The sequence below is a fragment of the Heteronotia binoei genome, chromosome 3 (assembly GCF_032191835.1).
Source record: "Heteronotia binoei isolate CCM8104 ecotype False Entrance Well chromosome 3, APGP_CSIRO_Hbin_v1, whole genome shotgun sequence".
In the NCBI taxonomy this organism is placed as follows: Eukaryota; Metazoa; Chordata; class Lepidosauria; order Squamata; family Gekkonidae; genus Heteronotia; species Heteronotia binoei.
Genome location: NC_083225.1, coordinates 23,446,194 through 23,460,800, shown reverse-complemented (window position 1 = coordinate 23,460,800; position 14,607 = coordinate 23,446,194). Strand labels below are relative to the sequence as shown.

Genomic DNA, 14,607 nt, shown 5'->3' with positions numbered 1-14,607 from the left:
AAGAGGATGGTTAGCATATTAATTTACAGCATAATAAAGGCGCTTAACAGATGCAAGAGCCAAACTGAAATAACATGCTTAATTTCTATTGTCACCATTTGTTTGGGTTTAATTCGAGGGGAAACATAGTGGGAAAAAAACAGATCTATTTTTTATTATCATTGCCTTCATTATGTCTCCCCCCCCCCCCCCCCGGAAATAAACCCAAATAAATGGTGACTATATAAACCAAGCTTGTTATTCCAGTTTGGTCCTTGTATCTTTTACACACTTTTAAAAAGCTGTATGCTAATTTGATGCTCATCCTCTACCTAGAGCCAGTTTGGTGTAGTGGTTAAGTGTGCAGACTCTTATCTTGGGAGAACCAGGTTTGATTCCCCATTCTTCCATATGCAGCTGCTGGAATGGCCTTGGGTCAGCCATAGCTCTGGCAGAGGTTGTCCTTGAAAGGGCAGCTTCTGGGAGAGCTCTCTCAGCCCCACCCTCCTCACAGGGTGTCTGTTGTGGGGGAGGAAGGGAAAGGAGATTGTGAGCCACTCTGAGATTCAGAGCACAGAGTGGGATATAAACCCAATATCACCATCTCCTCCTTCTCCTCGCATGGACTGGCAACTTCCATTTCAGTGTATCTGAAGAAGTGTGTGGGCACCCGAAAGTTTAACCTTGAGTGGAACTTTGTCGGTCTCAAAGCTGCCCCTGGACTCAGACTTCGTTCTGCTGCTTCAGACCAGCACTGCTACCCGCCTGAACCTGTCTTTAAAAACAACAGCACGACTGTCTTAGAATTGGTGTTAAAAATGTGCAGGTTTAACGTTCTGCTTGTGATCCTCCTTTTCAGGTAGACGAGGTGATGCTCACTCTCAAACAGGCCTTTAGCACCGCTGCTGCCCTCCAGAACGCCAAGACTCAAATCAAACTGTGCGAGGCCTGCCCGATGCACTCGCTCCACAAACTCTGTGAAAGGATTGAAGGTAGACGGGGGCCTTTGCTTGCTTGCGGAATAGGGTTGCTTTTGTTAATGGTGCAGTGGAAGGGGTTTTTGTGTGTGTGTGCGTGTGCAAAAAGTTCAAACTCCTGTTGTGTACATTGTTTCCTGTATTTGGTCCAGAAGTGAGTTCATGACTTCAGAAGTCCTGCCATCTTTCCTCCCCACCTTTCTCATTCACCCTTCCCTCCATCCTTCTTCTTTAGCCTTACCTGTTCCCAGGGCTTTTTTGGTAGAAAAAGCCCAGTATGAACTCATTTGCATATTAGGTCACATACCCCTGATGTGACCATTGTTTTGAACTGGAAAAATCCCAGTAGGGACTCATTTGCATAGTAGACCACACACGCCTGATATCAAGCCAGCCGCAACTGCGTTCCTGTGCGTTCCTGCTAAAAAAAATGCCCTGCCTGTTCCTCCCTCTCCAGTTTACTCTTCCAGTTCCATCCCATCTTATCCCTTTCAGTTTATTTTCCCCTCCCCCAGTATGGTTACTAACTGAGGCTGAGAATTCTCAGCAAAGTTGAAAGTAGGATCTGTGTTGTTTGAATCTTAAACAAATATGTTCTTACTCTACTTCTATGCATGTCTCAATGAATATTATTTCCTTGTGTATTTTCACCGTTGAGAAATAATCAAATTGACTTGGATAGGCATATTGGCATAGGGAAGAAACAAAGTATTAACAGGATCTTTTTTTTTGTCTATCCTTGATTTTATCCCAAATGTAGATGTTTATAGCTTTAAATGGTATTTTCTTTTATTATATAATTGTATTGCCTCCTACTTCCTTACTATCTGGACTTCTATGAACAAATGCCAAGTCCTGCCATCATTGTTTACCCAATAAGCCATGTACCAGACCTCTTTAAAAAACTTTGGGATTGGCCCCTGTCAGCTGCTTTTGGTGGCTCCTACTACTTGCATGTCTCTAGAAGCTAAAATGTCTAAACTGAGGATATTGTACTTTCGGTCATGTTATGGAAAGAGAAGAATCTCTGGAAAAGGCAATTGAAAAGTAGTGGAACAGATGCTAAAGTGATTCCCACATAGCTCTTTTATTAGCAAAACCCCAACTGAAAACACACATGGCTAGCCACAACTATATACACAGAACACACCTCCAGCAATAAATAGAAAAAACAGGTAGTCGGAACCCTCATTTGCATGGGCTTCATTCAGATGGATATTACCTAATTGGCTGGCTCAGCGAGGGCGGCCACTCTGAATGGAGCTGCAAGGAGCTTCTCAAACAATGGGCTTCATTCAAATTACCTGAATGGCTGGCTCAGCAAGGGTGGCCACTCTGAGTGGAGCTGCAAGGAGCCTCTCAAACAATGGGCTTCATTCAAATTACCTGAATGGCTGGCTCAGCAAGGGCGGCTGATCTGAATGCAGCTGCAAGGAGCCTCTCCAACAAAGAGCCTTCATTTGAAGATTCCAGTGCACTACAGCAGTAATGCCAGGGAAAGAGGAGGACTTGACATAAAATGGATTGACTCAATCAAGGAAGCCACAGCCTTCAGTTTGCAAGACCTGAGCAAGGCGAGGACAAAGTTTGAATCCAGTGGCATTTTTAACACTGACAAAATTTAATTCTGGGTGTAAGCTTTCATGGGTTGTTGGAAGTGACTTGATTGCAACTCACACCCACACGCCCGTTGTTCTAACAATTCCAGTAGTGCTCATAGATTCAACCAGGGCTCTTTTTTTTTGTAGAAAAAGCCCAGCAGGAACTCATTTGCATATTAGACCACACCCCCTGCAATCACCATTGTTTCAGACAGGGCTTTTTTGTGGGAAAAGCCCAGAAGGAACTCATTTGCATGTTAGGCCACACACCCTTGACACCAAGCCAGCCAGAACTGTGTTCCTGCTTTTTAAAAAGCCCTGGATTCAACCAGTTTGAGAATCCCTGATCTAATCCAACATCATCTGTTTAAACCAATTTATTATACTGCAAGATATTGTAATAATACTTATCATCTGTTATTAAAAAGTTAATACAAATACATTACATTTTCTCCACACACACCCCTTTTCATGACCCCCGGCAGTGTATTTTAATTAAATTGCTAAAAAGAAAGATAATTTTATCTATTAAAGAATCTTCATAAAGAGATCTTAAAACAAAAAAAGAATAGGGAAAAACACACCATATGTTATAATTGTAATCCATCTTCATAATAATCCTGTAGTCCTTATCAAAAGAGAAAAGAAAATCCAACATCTTGTTTCATAAAATGGTCAGACCCAGCTGAAGGGCTTTCAGGAAATATCTGTTTCCTAAAAGCCCTTCAGCCGGATCTGAAGGCAAACTCCTTCACTGTAATTAGCGTTCAGTACTAATGGTCCTCTTAAGGAAGATGCTCCAGTCTCTTGATCAGTTTCTTTTTTTGTTTTCCTTCTAGAAATAGCGTGAGGTTCAGAGGCATCGATGCCCCTTCCCCTCTGAAGTTCCTTTATCTGTTGTGCTCCTTTTTGCACCACTCAGGGCTTTCAGAACTTCGAAACTGGAGAGAGAAAGGAATTGCAGCACCCGATTCCTCCTCCTTCTCCTCCTCTTCTCTGTTGGATTTCTCCTCTGCAACCTGGAGAGAGGACTCAGCCACCTGCTCGCTGGCCTGCTCCCAAGCCCCTTGTGAGGCCTGTGCAGCAGGCTGCAAATGCTCAGTCAGCTCCCTTGACATCTTGTAAGACTTCAGAGGGAGACTCTTAGGCTGTGTCTGCTGCCTCCCCTCCTCCTTTCTGTTGCCCTGGCCGGTTAAACTGCCAACAGCTGGTGGAGGCCATGGCTGCCCTGAGGCCTTAAAAGGCCCAAACTGCATTGCGGCTGCTAAAGAAATCCTGGTTGGCATCATCATAGTGCTTTCGTTGTTGCCAGATGAACATATGGGGTTGTTGGGTCCCCTCGTTGATCTGGTAGGGAGACACAGGTAGTGTTCTGGGGATGGGAGTTGCGCTGACATCGCCCAAAAGTTGGCATTGGCGACGCCGGGGGCAACCCTTTAGTTTTTGGGTGAAACTCTATGGTAAATTTCCTCTGAGAGCTCTCAAATTTAAACATCTCCTGCGGAGAGCAGAGGAGGTCACTTAACTGACAGATGTCAGACCTGCCTGTGTAGTACAGATTTTCAAGGAAAATTTAATCTGTGCTTCCCTTCCAATAGTTGCTTGCATTGGGGTGACGTATGTATACCTGAACTGCAGTGCTACAGTCCACAGGGAAACTGAAGGAGCACTTTCTCTCTCTGGCTTGAGTTAGTCCTAGCACCGTAGGCGTTATCATCACAATAACAAGTGCTTCGCTATTTTTAGCTCCCTCTGGTGACCAAACAGCCAACGGATATGGTATCTGGTGCCCTCATAGCCTCAGTTTAATTCCAGGCTATCTGAAGGCAAAAGGAAAACAGCATGGTTGTTTTTTTTTCCAAGTTTCCGCTTTGTAGGTTCTAGCAGTAGCATAAGCAGAGGGCTTTGACTTTGCTCTGTAATAACTGACTGGCTAGTATTGAGATTTCTTGAGAGACAAAACTGAAATTCTTAGGAGAGGTTTCAAATTTGAAAATAACACATAGAAGACGGTAGATGGTATTGGTATTGGATTTATACCCCGCCCTCCACTCCGAAGAGTCTCAGAGCAGCTCACAATCTCCTTTACCTTCCTCCCCAACAACAGACACCCTGTGAGGTGGGTGGGGCTGAGAGGGCTCTCCCAGCAGCTGCCCTTTTAAGGACAACCTCTGCCAGGGCTATGGCTGACCCAAGGCCATGCCAGCAGCTGCAAGTGGAGGAGTGGGGAATCAAACCCGGTTCTCCCAGATAAGAGTCCGCACACTTAACAACTACACCAAACTGGCCAGTACCTTTTCATTGTGTACTCCCTCTAAGCTGTGGAGTCTTGGGAGGAAACATTCTACTTCTTGAGCTACTGGCATTAAAAATTGTGAGCTATTGAATAAATTAGTTTGCTTGGGGCCGTTTTTCCTTCGCTAAGGCAAAACTGTGAGAGACGGAGGCCAAAGCACTGTGAGCTAGCTTACACTAAGAGCCCCGTGGTGCAGAGTGGTAAAGCTTGCAGTACTGCAGTCCAAGCTCTGCTCATGACCTGAGTTTGATCCCGGTGGAAGCTGGGTTCAGGTAGCTGGCTCGAGGTCAGTAAAATGAGTCCCCAGCTTGCTGGGGGGAAAGTGTAGATGACTGGGGAAGGAAATGGCAAGCCACCCCATAAAAAGTCTGCCGTGAAAACGTTGTGAAAGCAACATCACCCCAGAGTCAGAAATGACTGGTGCTTGCACAGGGGATTACCTTTACCTTTAGCTCATGCTAACTCAGTTTAGAGGGAACACTGTCCCATCACTAAACTCCGGAAAGGGTTTTTTGTCTCTCTTCCAAGGAGTGTGAAATACAGGGCTTTTTTTGTAGCAGGAACTCCTTTGCATATTAGGCCATATCTCCCTGATGTAGCCAATCCTCCAAGAGCTTACAAGGCTCTTCTTACAGGGCCTACTGTAACCTCTTGGAGGATTGGCTACATCAGGAGTGTGTGGCCTAATATGCAAAAGGGTTCCTGCTACCAAAAATGCCCTGGTGATATAGACCCCCAAATGGATAATAATACCATTTGAAAATCTAGAGCAGGGGTGTCAAACTCATTTGTTATGGGGGCCAGATCTGACATAAATGGAACCTTGTCGGGCCAAGCCATGCGTGTCATAAAATGTAATGCCAGGTAGCGCAGACATGAACTTTATAAAGGACACAAACACAAAGATTTTTTTTAAAAAAAAAACCCTTTAAATAATACATGCTTAAAAGATTAGCAATATTTTATTTAACAGCCTTTGATAACTGAAGGAAGCAAGGGAGGGAGAAGGAAGCAGACTTGTTCGCGGGCCTGATAGTAGCCTTCTGGGGGCCTGATTTGGCCCCTGGCCCACACGTTTGACACCCCTGATCTAGAAAATCTGGTGCTCATTTTGTCCAGGACATTGGGAGAGGGGGGAATTAGGATGACCTTGGTGCATGAACTGGACATTGTACAAGAAGTCCAGCCCAGAGCAAGCCAAACCTCACAAAGAACAGCGTTCGGGCTGTGCCGTGCCTAGAAGGGGATTTCCAGCAGGAACCACTTAATCTCTATTGATGCTTGCGGGGTTTTAATTTACTCTGTTGTACTGTAAACGTGGAGAGGGGCAGAGAGAATATTTTAGACATGGAAACTGTGTTAATGTCCACTTCTGACCCTGCATCTGAGCTGCCTGCCTTTCAAGGCAAGTTGTTATGCAGAAGGAAGCTAGAGAGAGGGAGAAGGAAGCAGATGCCTGCCTTGTGTTTGAGCCTTGGGACTTTATGCTAGCTTACTTCTGAAGTCCAGGTGGAGGGCAAACCATCCGGCAGTCTTGCCTGAAGCTAAGCAGGTCTGACCACTTGGGAACTGTACAGAGACCACCTTGAGGTCCATGATGGAAGAAAATCAGGATGCAAGTGTCATTTAAAAAAAAAAATCTGTTCAACACCTGATTTTTAATTTTCAGTCTGACGTAAAACAGCTGGGGTGGGACATAAGGACATAAGAGAAGCCATGTTGGATCAGGCCAATGGCCTATCCAAGTCCAACACTCTGTGTTACAAAAGAACATAAGAGAAGCCATGTTGGATCAGGCCAGTGGCCCATCCAGTCCAATGCTGTGTGTCACAGAAGAACATAAGAGAAGCCATGTTGGATCAGGCCAGTGGCCCATCCAGTCCAACACTCTGTGTCACAGAAGAACATAAGAGAAGCCATGTTGGATCAGGCCAATGGCCTATCCAGTCCAACACTCTGTGTCACAAAAGAACATAAGAGAAACCATGTTGGATCAGGCCAGTGGCCTATCCAGTCCAACACTCTGTGTTACAAAAGAACATAAGAGAAACCATGTTGGATCAGGCCAGTGGCCCATCCAGTCCAACACTCTGTGGCACACAGTGGTCAAAGAAACCAAGTGCCATCAGGAGGTCCATCAGTGGGGCCAGGACACTAGAAGCCCTCCCACTGTTGCCCCCCAAGCACCAAGAATACAGAGCATGGCAGCCCCAGAGAGAGAGTTCCATCTATACCTAGTGGCTAATAGCCACTGATGGACCTCTGCTCCATATGCTTATCCACTTCCCTCTTGAAGCTGTCTATGCTTCTAGCCACCACCACCTCCTGTGGCGGTGAATTCCATGTGTTAATTACCCTTTGGGTGAAGAAGTACTTCCTTGTATCCAAGGAAAGATAAACTGAAAATGAAGACTGACCTTCTGGGGGTGGTATTTTTTTTTTCCATTTGTGTGCGTGCATGCCCCTACCTGGAAGTCATAGTGACCTCTGGTGACTCCTACTGGGGCATGGTTGACATTCAGAAAAGTGGCTCAATAGCCTGCCTCTTCCTCCCATCCCTGGTATTCTCCAGAGGTCTCTCCTACAAATACTTGCCAGGGTCGACCCTGCTTAGCTTCCGAGATCTGACGAAATCAGGCTTGACTGGGCTATTCAGGTCAGGGATGGAGGCTGACCTTGTTGATAAAGGTCAGGGTAATCCCCTGTCCAAGCTCCAGTCATTTCTGACTTTGGGGTGACATTTTCACAGCAGACTTTGTTACGGGGTGGTTTGCCATTGCCTTCCCCAGTCATCTACACTTTCCCCCCAGCAAGTTGGGTGCTCATTTTACCGACCTCAGAAAGATGGGAGGCTGAGTCAACCTTAAGCCGGCTACCTGAACCCTGCTTCTGCCGGGATTGAACTCAGGTCGTGAGCAGAGAGTTCGGACTGCAGTACTACAGCTTTACCACTCTGCGCCGCGAGGCTCTCTCAACCTTGTTGATAGTCTAAGATAGTCTAATATTATTTAATAGGCTGTAACAGGGGTGTCAAACTCATTTTTAATGAGGGCCAAATCTGACATAAATGAGACCTTATCAGGCCGGGTCATGTCGGACTGGGCCATGTGTGTACCTATTTGAAATTTATAAAGGACAAAGACAAACACAAAGATTTTTTAAAAAAATTTAAAATAAAACATGCTTAAAACATTAGCATTCGTTGCTCTTAAGGGCACTTTCTTTGTATATCTCCTATGGGATCCAGGGAACTGGGCAAAGGAAGCTCTGACTCTTCCCTTCCTTTTGAAGGGGATGAGGAGGGGGAGAAACCTCAGCCAATACAAGGAAGAGAGTCTCGACTCTGTAGCTCCGCTGTGCGATTGAGAGAGCCTGAGAAAGCAAGCTATCGCTCCTCCCCTTCCTCCCCAAGGCTCCTCAGTTAATGGAGAAAATAGAGGTTTTGCTCTGTAGCTCCTGTGTAACTGAGCAAGCCTTTCAAGGCAAGCTATTATGCAGAAGGAAGCTAGAGAGAGGGAGAAGGAAGCAGATGGCAGCCAGTTGCTCAGGGGCCTGATAGAAGCCCCCTGGGGGCCTACTTTGGCCCCCGGGCTGCTTGTTTGACACCCCTGGGCTATAAGCTAGCTATCAAATTTTCAGTTTGAGCTTTGTGTTTGGTGGTGTGTAATTCTGTGCAAGCAAAAAGTGGTGCACACTGAATGGATTTTGCTTACAGACGTAAAGCAGGGTGTTTAAAAGCCTCTTCTCTTCGTTCTATAAGGTCTTTACCCACCGAGAGCCAAGCTCGTGATTCAGAGACATTTGTCCACCCTCAGTGACAATGAGCAAGCGGACATCTTTGAACGTGTCCAGGTAATAAATGGAACTGGTTGGCGTCCTTTGTCCAGGAAACGGACACAAGGATCAAGTTGCTAGACTGAAGACTCCCAAGAATCAAAAGCATCCTGTTGACCTCCCTGCCCCGATCCTGTGAGAGATAATTGGGGTACACACAGGGGTGGAATTCTAGCAGGAGCTCCTTTGCATATTAGGCCACACCCCCTGATGTTGCCAATCCTCCAAGAGCTTACAAAAAAGAGCCTTGTAAGCTCTTGGAGGATTGGCTGCAACAGGGGGCGTGGCCTAATATGCAAAGGAGTTCCTGCTAGAATTCCACCCCTGGGTACACAGATCTAGGTGGCTAGCCATGTTGGTCTGAAGCAGTAGAACAAAGTTGGAGTCTAGTAGCACCTTTAAGACCAACCAAGTTTTATTCAGAATGTCGGCTTTCGTGTGCATGCAGACTTCATCAGACGAAGGAATGGTGTACAGTGAGCCGAGTTACATATAGCTGGTGGGCAGTGGTTAAGCATGCAAAATGGTACGAAATTATAATCCAATATGAAAACAGTGAAATTAACAAATTGGTGACTGATTTCCCACTCGCCTTACCGCTCTCACACTCCTCAGCGGGGCTTCCTTCCGATTTCACGCTATCTGCCCTGGGGCTGCAATTAGCTTCGGCCTTTTCATGTAGCAAACAGAAACTGGTTTTTAGAGGTTTCTGTTTGCTGCGTGAAAAAGCCGAAGCTAGTTGCAGCCCTGGGGCAGATAGCGTGAAATTGGAAGGAAGCACCGCTGAGAAGAGGAGCATGAGAGCGGCATAAGGCGAGTGGGAAATCGGGCGACATTTGGTCAAAATGAAAGGACGCTTGGTCTGGATAGTATCAGCACAGGAAACCAAAAGAGGCAGTTAACGTCAAAATTGGTGTTACAGGGCAACAAAAGCAGTCTGTTCATTGCTCTCTGGTTCTTAAAGTCTGGGTTAAACTGAGAGTTCTTTTCTATTGGGTACACAGTTATGCATAGTTTGGGTACACAGTTATTCATCCACTACTTAACTAGTGTTGGAATTAGTGTTGCAATAAACTAATTAGTGAGTCTAAATGTGGGTCCCCAACAATGGTGGCCACCAAGTGTTCTTAGAAAGTGGGCGGGGCCTGGCGGGGCCAGAGATCTTCTGATTGGCCTTTGGAGATGTGACTAGCTGTGAAGATTTTTTTTTGAAACATGGCTTTAGCAAAAGCTGTCATCACAGCACCATGTGATTGAAGGTAAGCGGTGTCAGCCATTTTGTGTCTGGCTCTGTTTCCTGCAGCAGCCATTTTGTGGCAGCCATATTGTGCCTGTACCCACCATGCTGTGTCAGAATTTCAAAGGTTCCCTCAGGCTCAAAAAGTTGGAGGACCTCTGCACTAAAAGTATGGATACTCTCCTTTCATTTAAAAATGAAACTGCAGATGTCAAAGGTTTCTAAACAGATCTTTCTGCTGTCCCTTCTTGAAAGAAAATGAAGCCTGTTAGCGACCAGGAAGAAAATGAGCTTGTGATCTTACATCTGCGGCAATTGTGTGAAACGAAACAGAAGACGCACGTGCACATTGGAGAGGCACCGGTGGTAAAACCTTTACTCTCTTCTACTCTTCAGTACTGGTGAAAGGAAGACAGATTGGAGTAATATAGGATAAGGGACAGGCAGGGAGAATCCATTATTTGAACACTGGCATAGTCCAATCCTAAACCTGCTTCTTTTCTGGATGTAGGTTTCCTTAGAGTTGCCAATCCCCAGGTGGGGACAGGGGATCCCCCTGTTTGGAGGCTCCGCCCTCTGTTTTAGGGTTATCAGAAAGCCGGGGGGGGGGAGAAAATGTCTGCTGGGCACTCCAATTAGTCCCTATGGAGACCGATTCCCGTAGAGTATAATGGAGAATTGAACCCTGGGTTTTTTGAGGTAGAGGCACCAAATTTGCAACATAACATCTGATGCCCCCCCTCAAAACACCCTCCAGGTTTCAAAAAGCTATTACCAGGGGGTCCAATTCTATGAGCCCCCAAAGAAGGTGCTCCTACCCTTCATCATTTCCAATGGAGGGAAGGCATTTAAAAGGTGTGCTGCCCCTTTAAATGTGATGGCCAGAGCTCCCTTGAGAGTTCAATTATGCTTGTCACAACCTTGCTCCTGGCTCCACCCTCAGTGTCTCCTGGCTCCACCCCCAAAGCTCCCAGATATTTCTTGAATTGGACCTGGCAACCCTAGGTTTCCTTGACCCTGCCCTGGATGGCCCGGGCTAGCCCGATCTGATTGGCTCTTGGAAGCTGAGCAGGGTCAAGGGAGTTCAGGGCCCCTACAGAGAGGCAGGTGATAGCAAACCACTTCTGAATGTCTCCTGTCCTGAAAACTCTGTGAGGTCCCCATAAGTCAACTGGAACTTGACAGCATTTTCCACCACTACCAAGTTTCCTTGAAAACAATGGAATGAAGATGTTAATACCCAGGGCTGGAATTCTAGCAGGAGCTCCTTTGCATATTAGGCCACACACTCCTGATATAGCCAATCCTCCAAGAGCTTACAAGGCTCTTTTTTGTAAACTCTTGGAGGATTGGCTACATCAGGGGGATGCGGCCTAATATGCAAAAGAGCTCCTGCTAGAATTCCACCCCTGTTAATACCTGCCGAGATGGATAGCAGCCATTTATTTATATATTAACGACAGAGCTTGAGGGTACTGAAAAAAAATCTTTTATGTGTCTAGTTGCTGTTGTTGTTGCTGTTGTTATATATACGTATAACAGTTAACATTTATAAATTGCCCCTTTAAGTGCAAGATGCTGGAGGCACCTGTTAAGAGAAAAAAAACAAGAAATGAAACTACTGTGCCATAAAATGCAGCAAAATAATAATTCCAAAACGGCAAAAAAACAGTGAAAACAAATTTGAGTTGCAGTTCACACATCTTCCCCATCCCAAATGGCAGTTTCTGTATCCTCACTAATACAGAAAGAGGATGTGGACTTCCCTTGAATCATAGAGTCGTAGAGTTGAAAGGGGTCTCCAGGGTCATCCAGTCCAATTCTGTACACAATGCAGGAAATTCACAAACAATTCACAATGCAGGAAACTCCCCTCCCCACACCCCCATTGATCCCTGGCTCCAGGCCCAGAAGTTGGCAAAAACCTCCAGGATCCCTGGCCAAAGTGGCCTGGAGAAAATTGCTTCCTGATCCCAAGGTGGCAATCAGCATTTCCCTGAGTGTGCAAGAAAGGGCCACGAGAACTAAGCAGTGATGCAACCCTTCCCGCCCTCCAAAGTTTCTTGATTGCAAGGCATTCACAGAGAACATAGTACCCTTTGTCCAGGGAGCTACTTCTGGGAGAACTGGGTTATGCAACAGACCCCAATAAACTAGATGTTGAAGCATTGGTTGTTCAACTGCTTAGAGGAGAGGCTGTGGCTCAGTGGGAGAACCACTGCTTGGTCACAGGTTCACTTCCAAGTTCTCCAGTTAAAAGGGCCAAGCAGTAGGTGATGGGAAAGTCTCTGGAGAGCCATTGCCAGTCTGACTAGATAATGGCCTTGATGAACCAAGAGTCTGATTCAGTATACAGCACTTGGTGCGTATTGCTTTCTTCAGCCCTGGTCCTACAAGTCTTTTTACAATTTCCGACGGGTTTTCTTACTATTTGTTTGGCCAAGGGTATGACAGATATCAGAGGACCCAAGAATCCTTTAGCTTTACCTCGGGGAGGGACGGTGGCTCGATGGTAGAGCACCTGCTTGGTAAGGAGAAGGTCCCAGGTTCAATCCCCGGCATCTCCAACTAAAAAGGGTCCAGGCAAGTAGGTGTGAAAAACCTGAGCTTGAGACCCTGGAGAGCTGCTGCCAGTCTGTGTAGACAATACTGACTTGGATGGACCCAGGGTTTGAATAAGGCAGCTTCATATGTTTATATATGTTCACAAGCACTTTAGTTTGTTTTGCTTGTTAGTACATTTTGCTTAAAGGCCTTTACTGATGGGTTTTGTTTAAAAAAAGGGGTTTTTAAAAAAATTGACACTGCTTTTTGAGCAGCTAAAACGCTTCACATACAGTTACAATAATACTAGCAAGGCAGGGCCCATGTCAATGTAGGGTTGCCAGCCCCCAGGTCTGAGTAGGGGATCCTCCACTTTTGGGGGGGGGATGCTTCCCACCCCCAAACAGCAATGTCCCCAGTTGTGATGAGGTCACGCAGAAGTGACATCACAATGGGGGATTCTCTTGTTTGAGGGCCGTATTGCCATGTAGGTTTGCTTCAGTCCAGAAAAGCTCCATGCGATGTCCCCAATGAAATGATGTCAGTTCCACATGATGTCATTTCATTGGTGTTACGGTTTGGGGGTGTCTTCCTCCTCCCCCCCCCCTCAACTGGCGAAGGGTAAGGACCTGGCACTAGTTCAATAGAGTAACTGACTCTGCTAATGGAATAGTGGCTTCCCTGAGGCCTTACTGTGATTAATCATGGCCTCTTGTGTATGGCTCAGTCTCTTAGCTGCTATGCTGTATAGCTCTCTATATTAAAACTCAGACCCTGAGGTGTTTTGTTTTTTTTGGTTCATGTACAAATTAGGGTAGTCTGAGCATAGGGTTTCCAGCCTTCAGGTGGTGGCTGGAGATTTCCCACTATTACAGCTGATCTATAGGCAACAGGGATCGATTCCTCTGGAGAAAGTGGCTGCTTTGTGGAGAAAGTGGAGAAAGAGAGCCAGTTTGGTGTAGTAGTTATCTGGGAGAACCGGGTTTGATTCCCCACTCCTCCACTTGCAGCTGCTGGAATGGCCTTGGGTTAGCCATAGATCTTGTAGGAGTTGTCCTTGAAAGGGCAGCTGCTGTAAGAGCTCTTTCAGCCCCACCCACCTCACAGGGTGTCTGTTGTCGGGGAGGAAGATATAGGAGATTGTAAGCCACTCTGAGTCTCTGATTCAGAGAGAAGGGCGGGGTATAAATCTGCAGTCGTCTTCTTCTTCTTTGGAAGGTGGACTCTGGCATTATAGCCCAGTGAAGTCTTTCCCATTCCCAAACCCACCTCTCTCCAGCTCCAGCCCTAAAATCTCCAGGTATTTCTCAACCTGGAGCTGGCAACCTTCGCTAGCCTACTAAAGATTTAGGGTGACATTTTGTATCTTGAAAAGGAGACTGAGAGGCATACCCCTCTTCTCCACTTCGTTGCTAAAATGAATTTTGGTTGCGTAAAATGTTGGATGACTTCCGACAGCTTTATTGATCGAAACTAGCGTGTGTTCTCACATCTGCTTTAGCAGAATGCCTGCAACAACTCAGTTCCCGAAATCACAGCGAGCGGCGGCAGGTTCAAACTTGACATCCTGAAAAACAAGGCCAAGAAGTCCTTGACGAGTTCTCTGGAAAACATTTTCTCAAGGGTAAGATTACTGGAGCGTTGACATGCATTTAGGCTATAATTGACAACAATATTGTTGTCTCCTAGTAGATCTTTCATTAGTTTCTTACTTGCAGGTTAAATAGGGAGAGCTGGCATCTATTTTTGGCCTCGGGCCTACCTGAATCCATCACGAGAACTGAAATTGCGGTTGTGTGATAGCATGTGCTAATTATTGTATGCAACACCTTCTGCTGGAATTAGAACTAATTTGTGTTGTCAAAACAAATGCATTTTGTAGGTTTTGTTGTATAATTTACTGTGGGTTCCCCCCCCCCACAACCCAGCCCCCTCCTCATAGCAATCCCCTGATTCTCTACAGTTTTTGTTTCCCCCTGGCAAGAAAGGGAGAGTGAGGGAACTCTTACAAGCCTTAAACTATTTAATGTACATAATAAATGGAGAAACCAAATCAGAATTCACATAGAGAGCCAATTTGGTGTGGTGGTTAAGTGCGCGGACTCTTATCTGGGAGAACCGAGTTTGATTCCTCGCTCC

The 14,607-nt window shown here is 46.0% G+C and overlaps 1 protein-coding gene across 3 annotated transcripts in view; it reads left to right on the top strand.

Moving 5' to 3' along the window:
* Nucleotides 1-14,607, top strand: part of TBC1D4 (TBC1 domain family member 4) — a 126,095-nt gene that overhangs the window by 52,706 nt on the left and 58,782 nt on the right. For 2 of the 3 annotated variants that reach the window (XM_060233584.1, XM_060233583.1), the window contains exons 5-8: nucleotides 839-971; nucleotides 8,614-8,705; nucleotides 10,180-10,290; nucleotides 13,970-14,092. In XM_060233584.1, the coding sequence (XP_060089567.1) occupies nucleotides 839-971; nucleotides 8,614-8,705; nucleotides 10,180-10,290; nucleotides 13,970-14,092 (459 nt within the window). The remainder of the gene's footprint in view (nucleotides 1-838; nucleotides 972-8,613; nucleotides 8,706-10,179; nucleotides 10,291-13,969; nucleotides 14,093-14,607) is intronic. The other variant, XM_060233586.1, reaches the window with a different exon arrangement.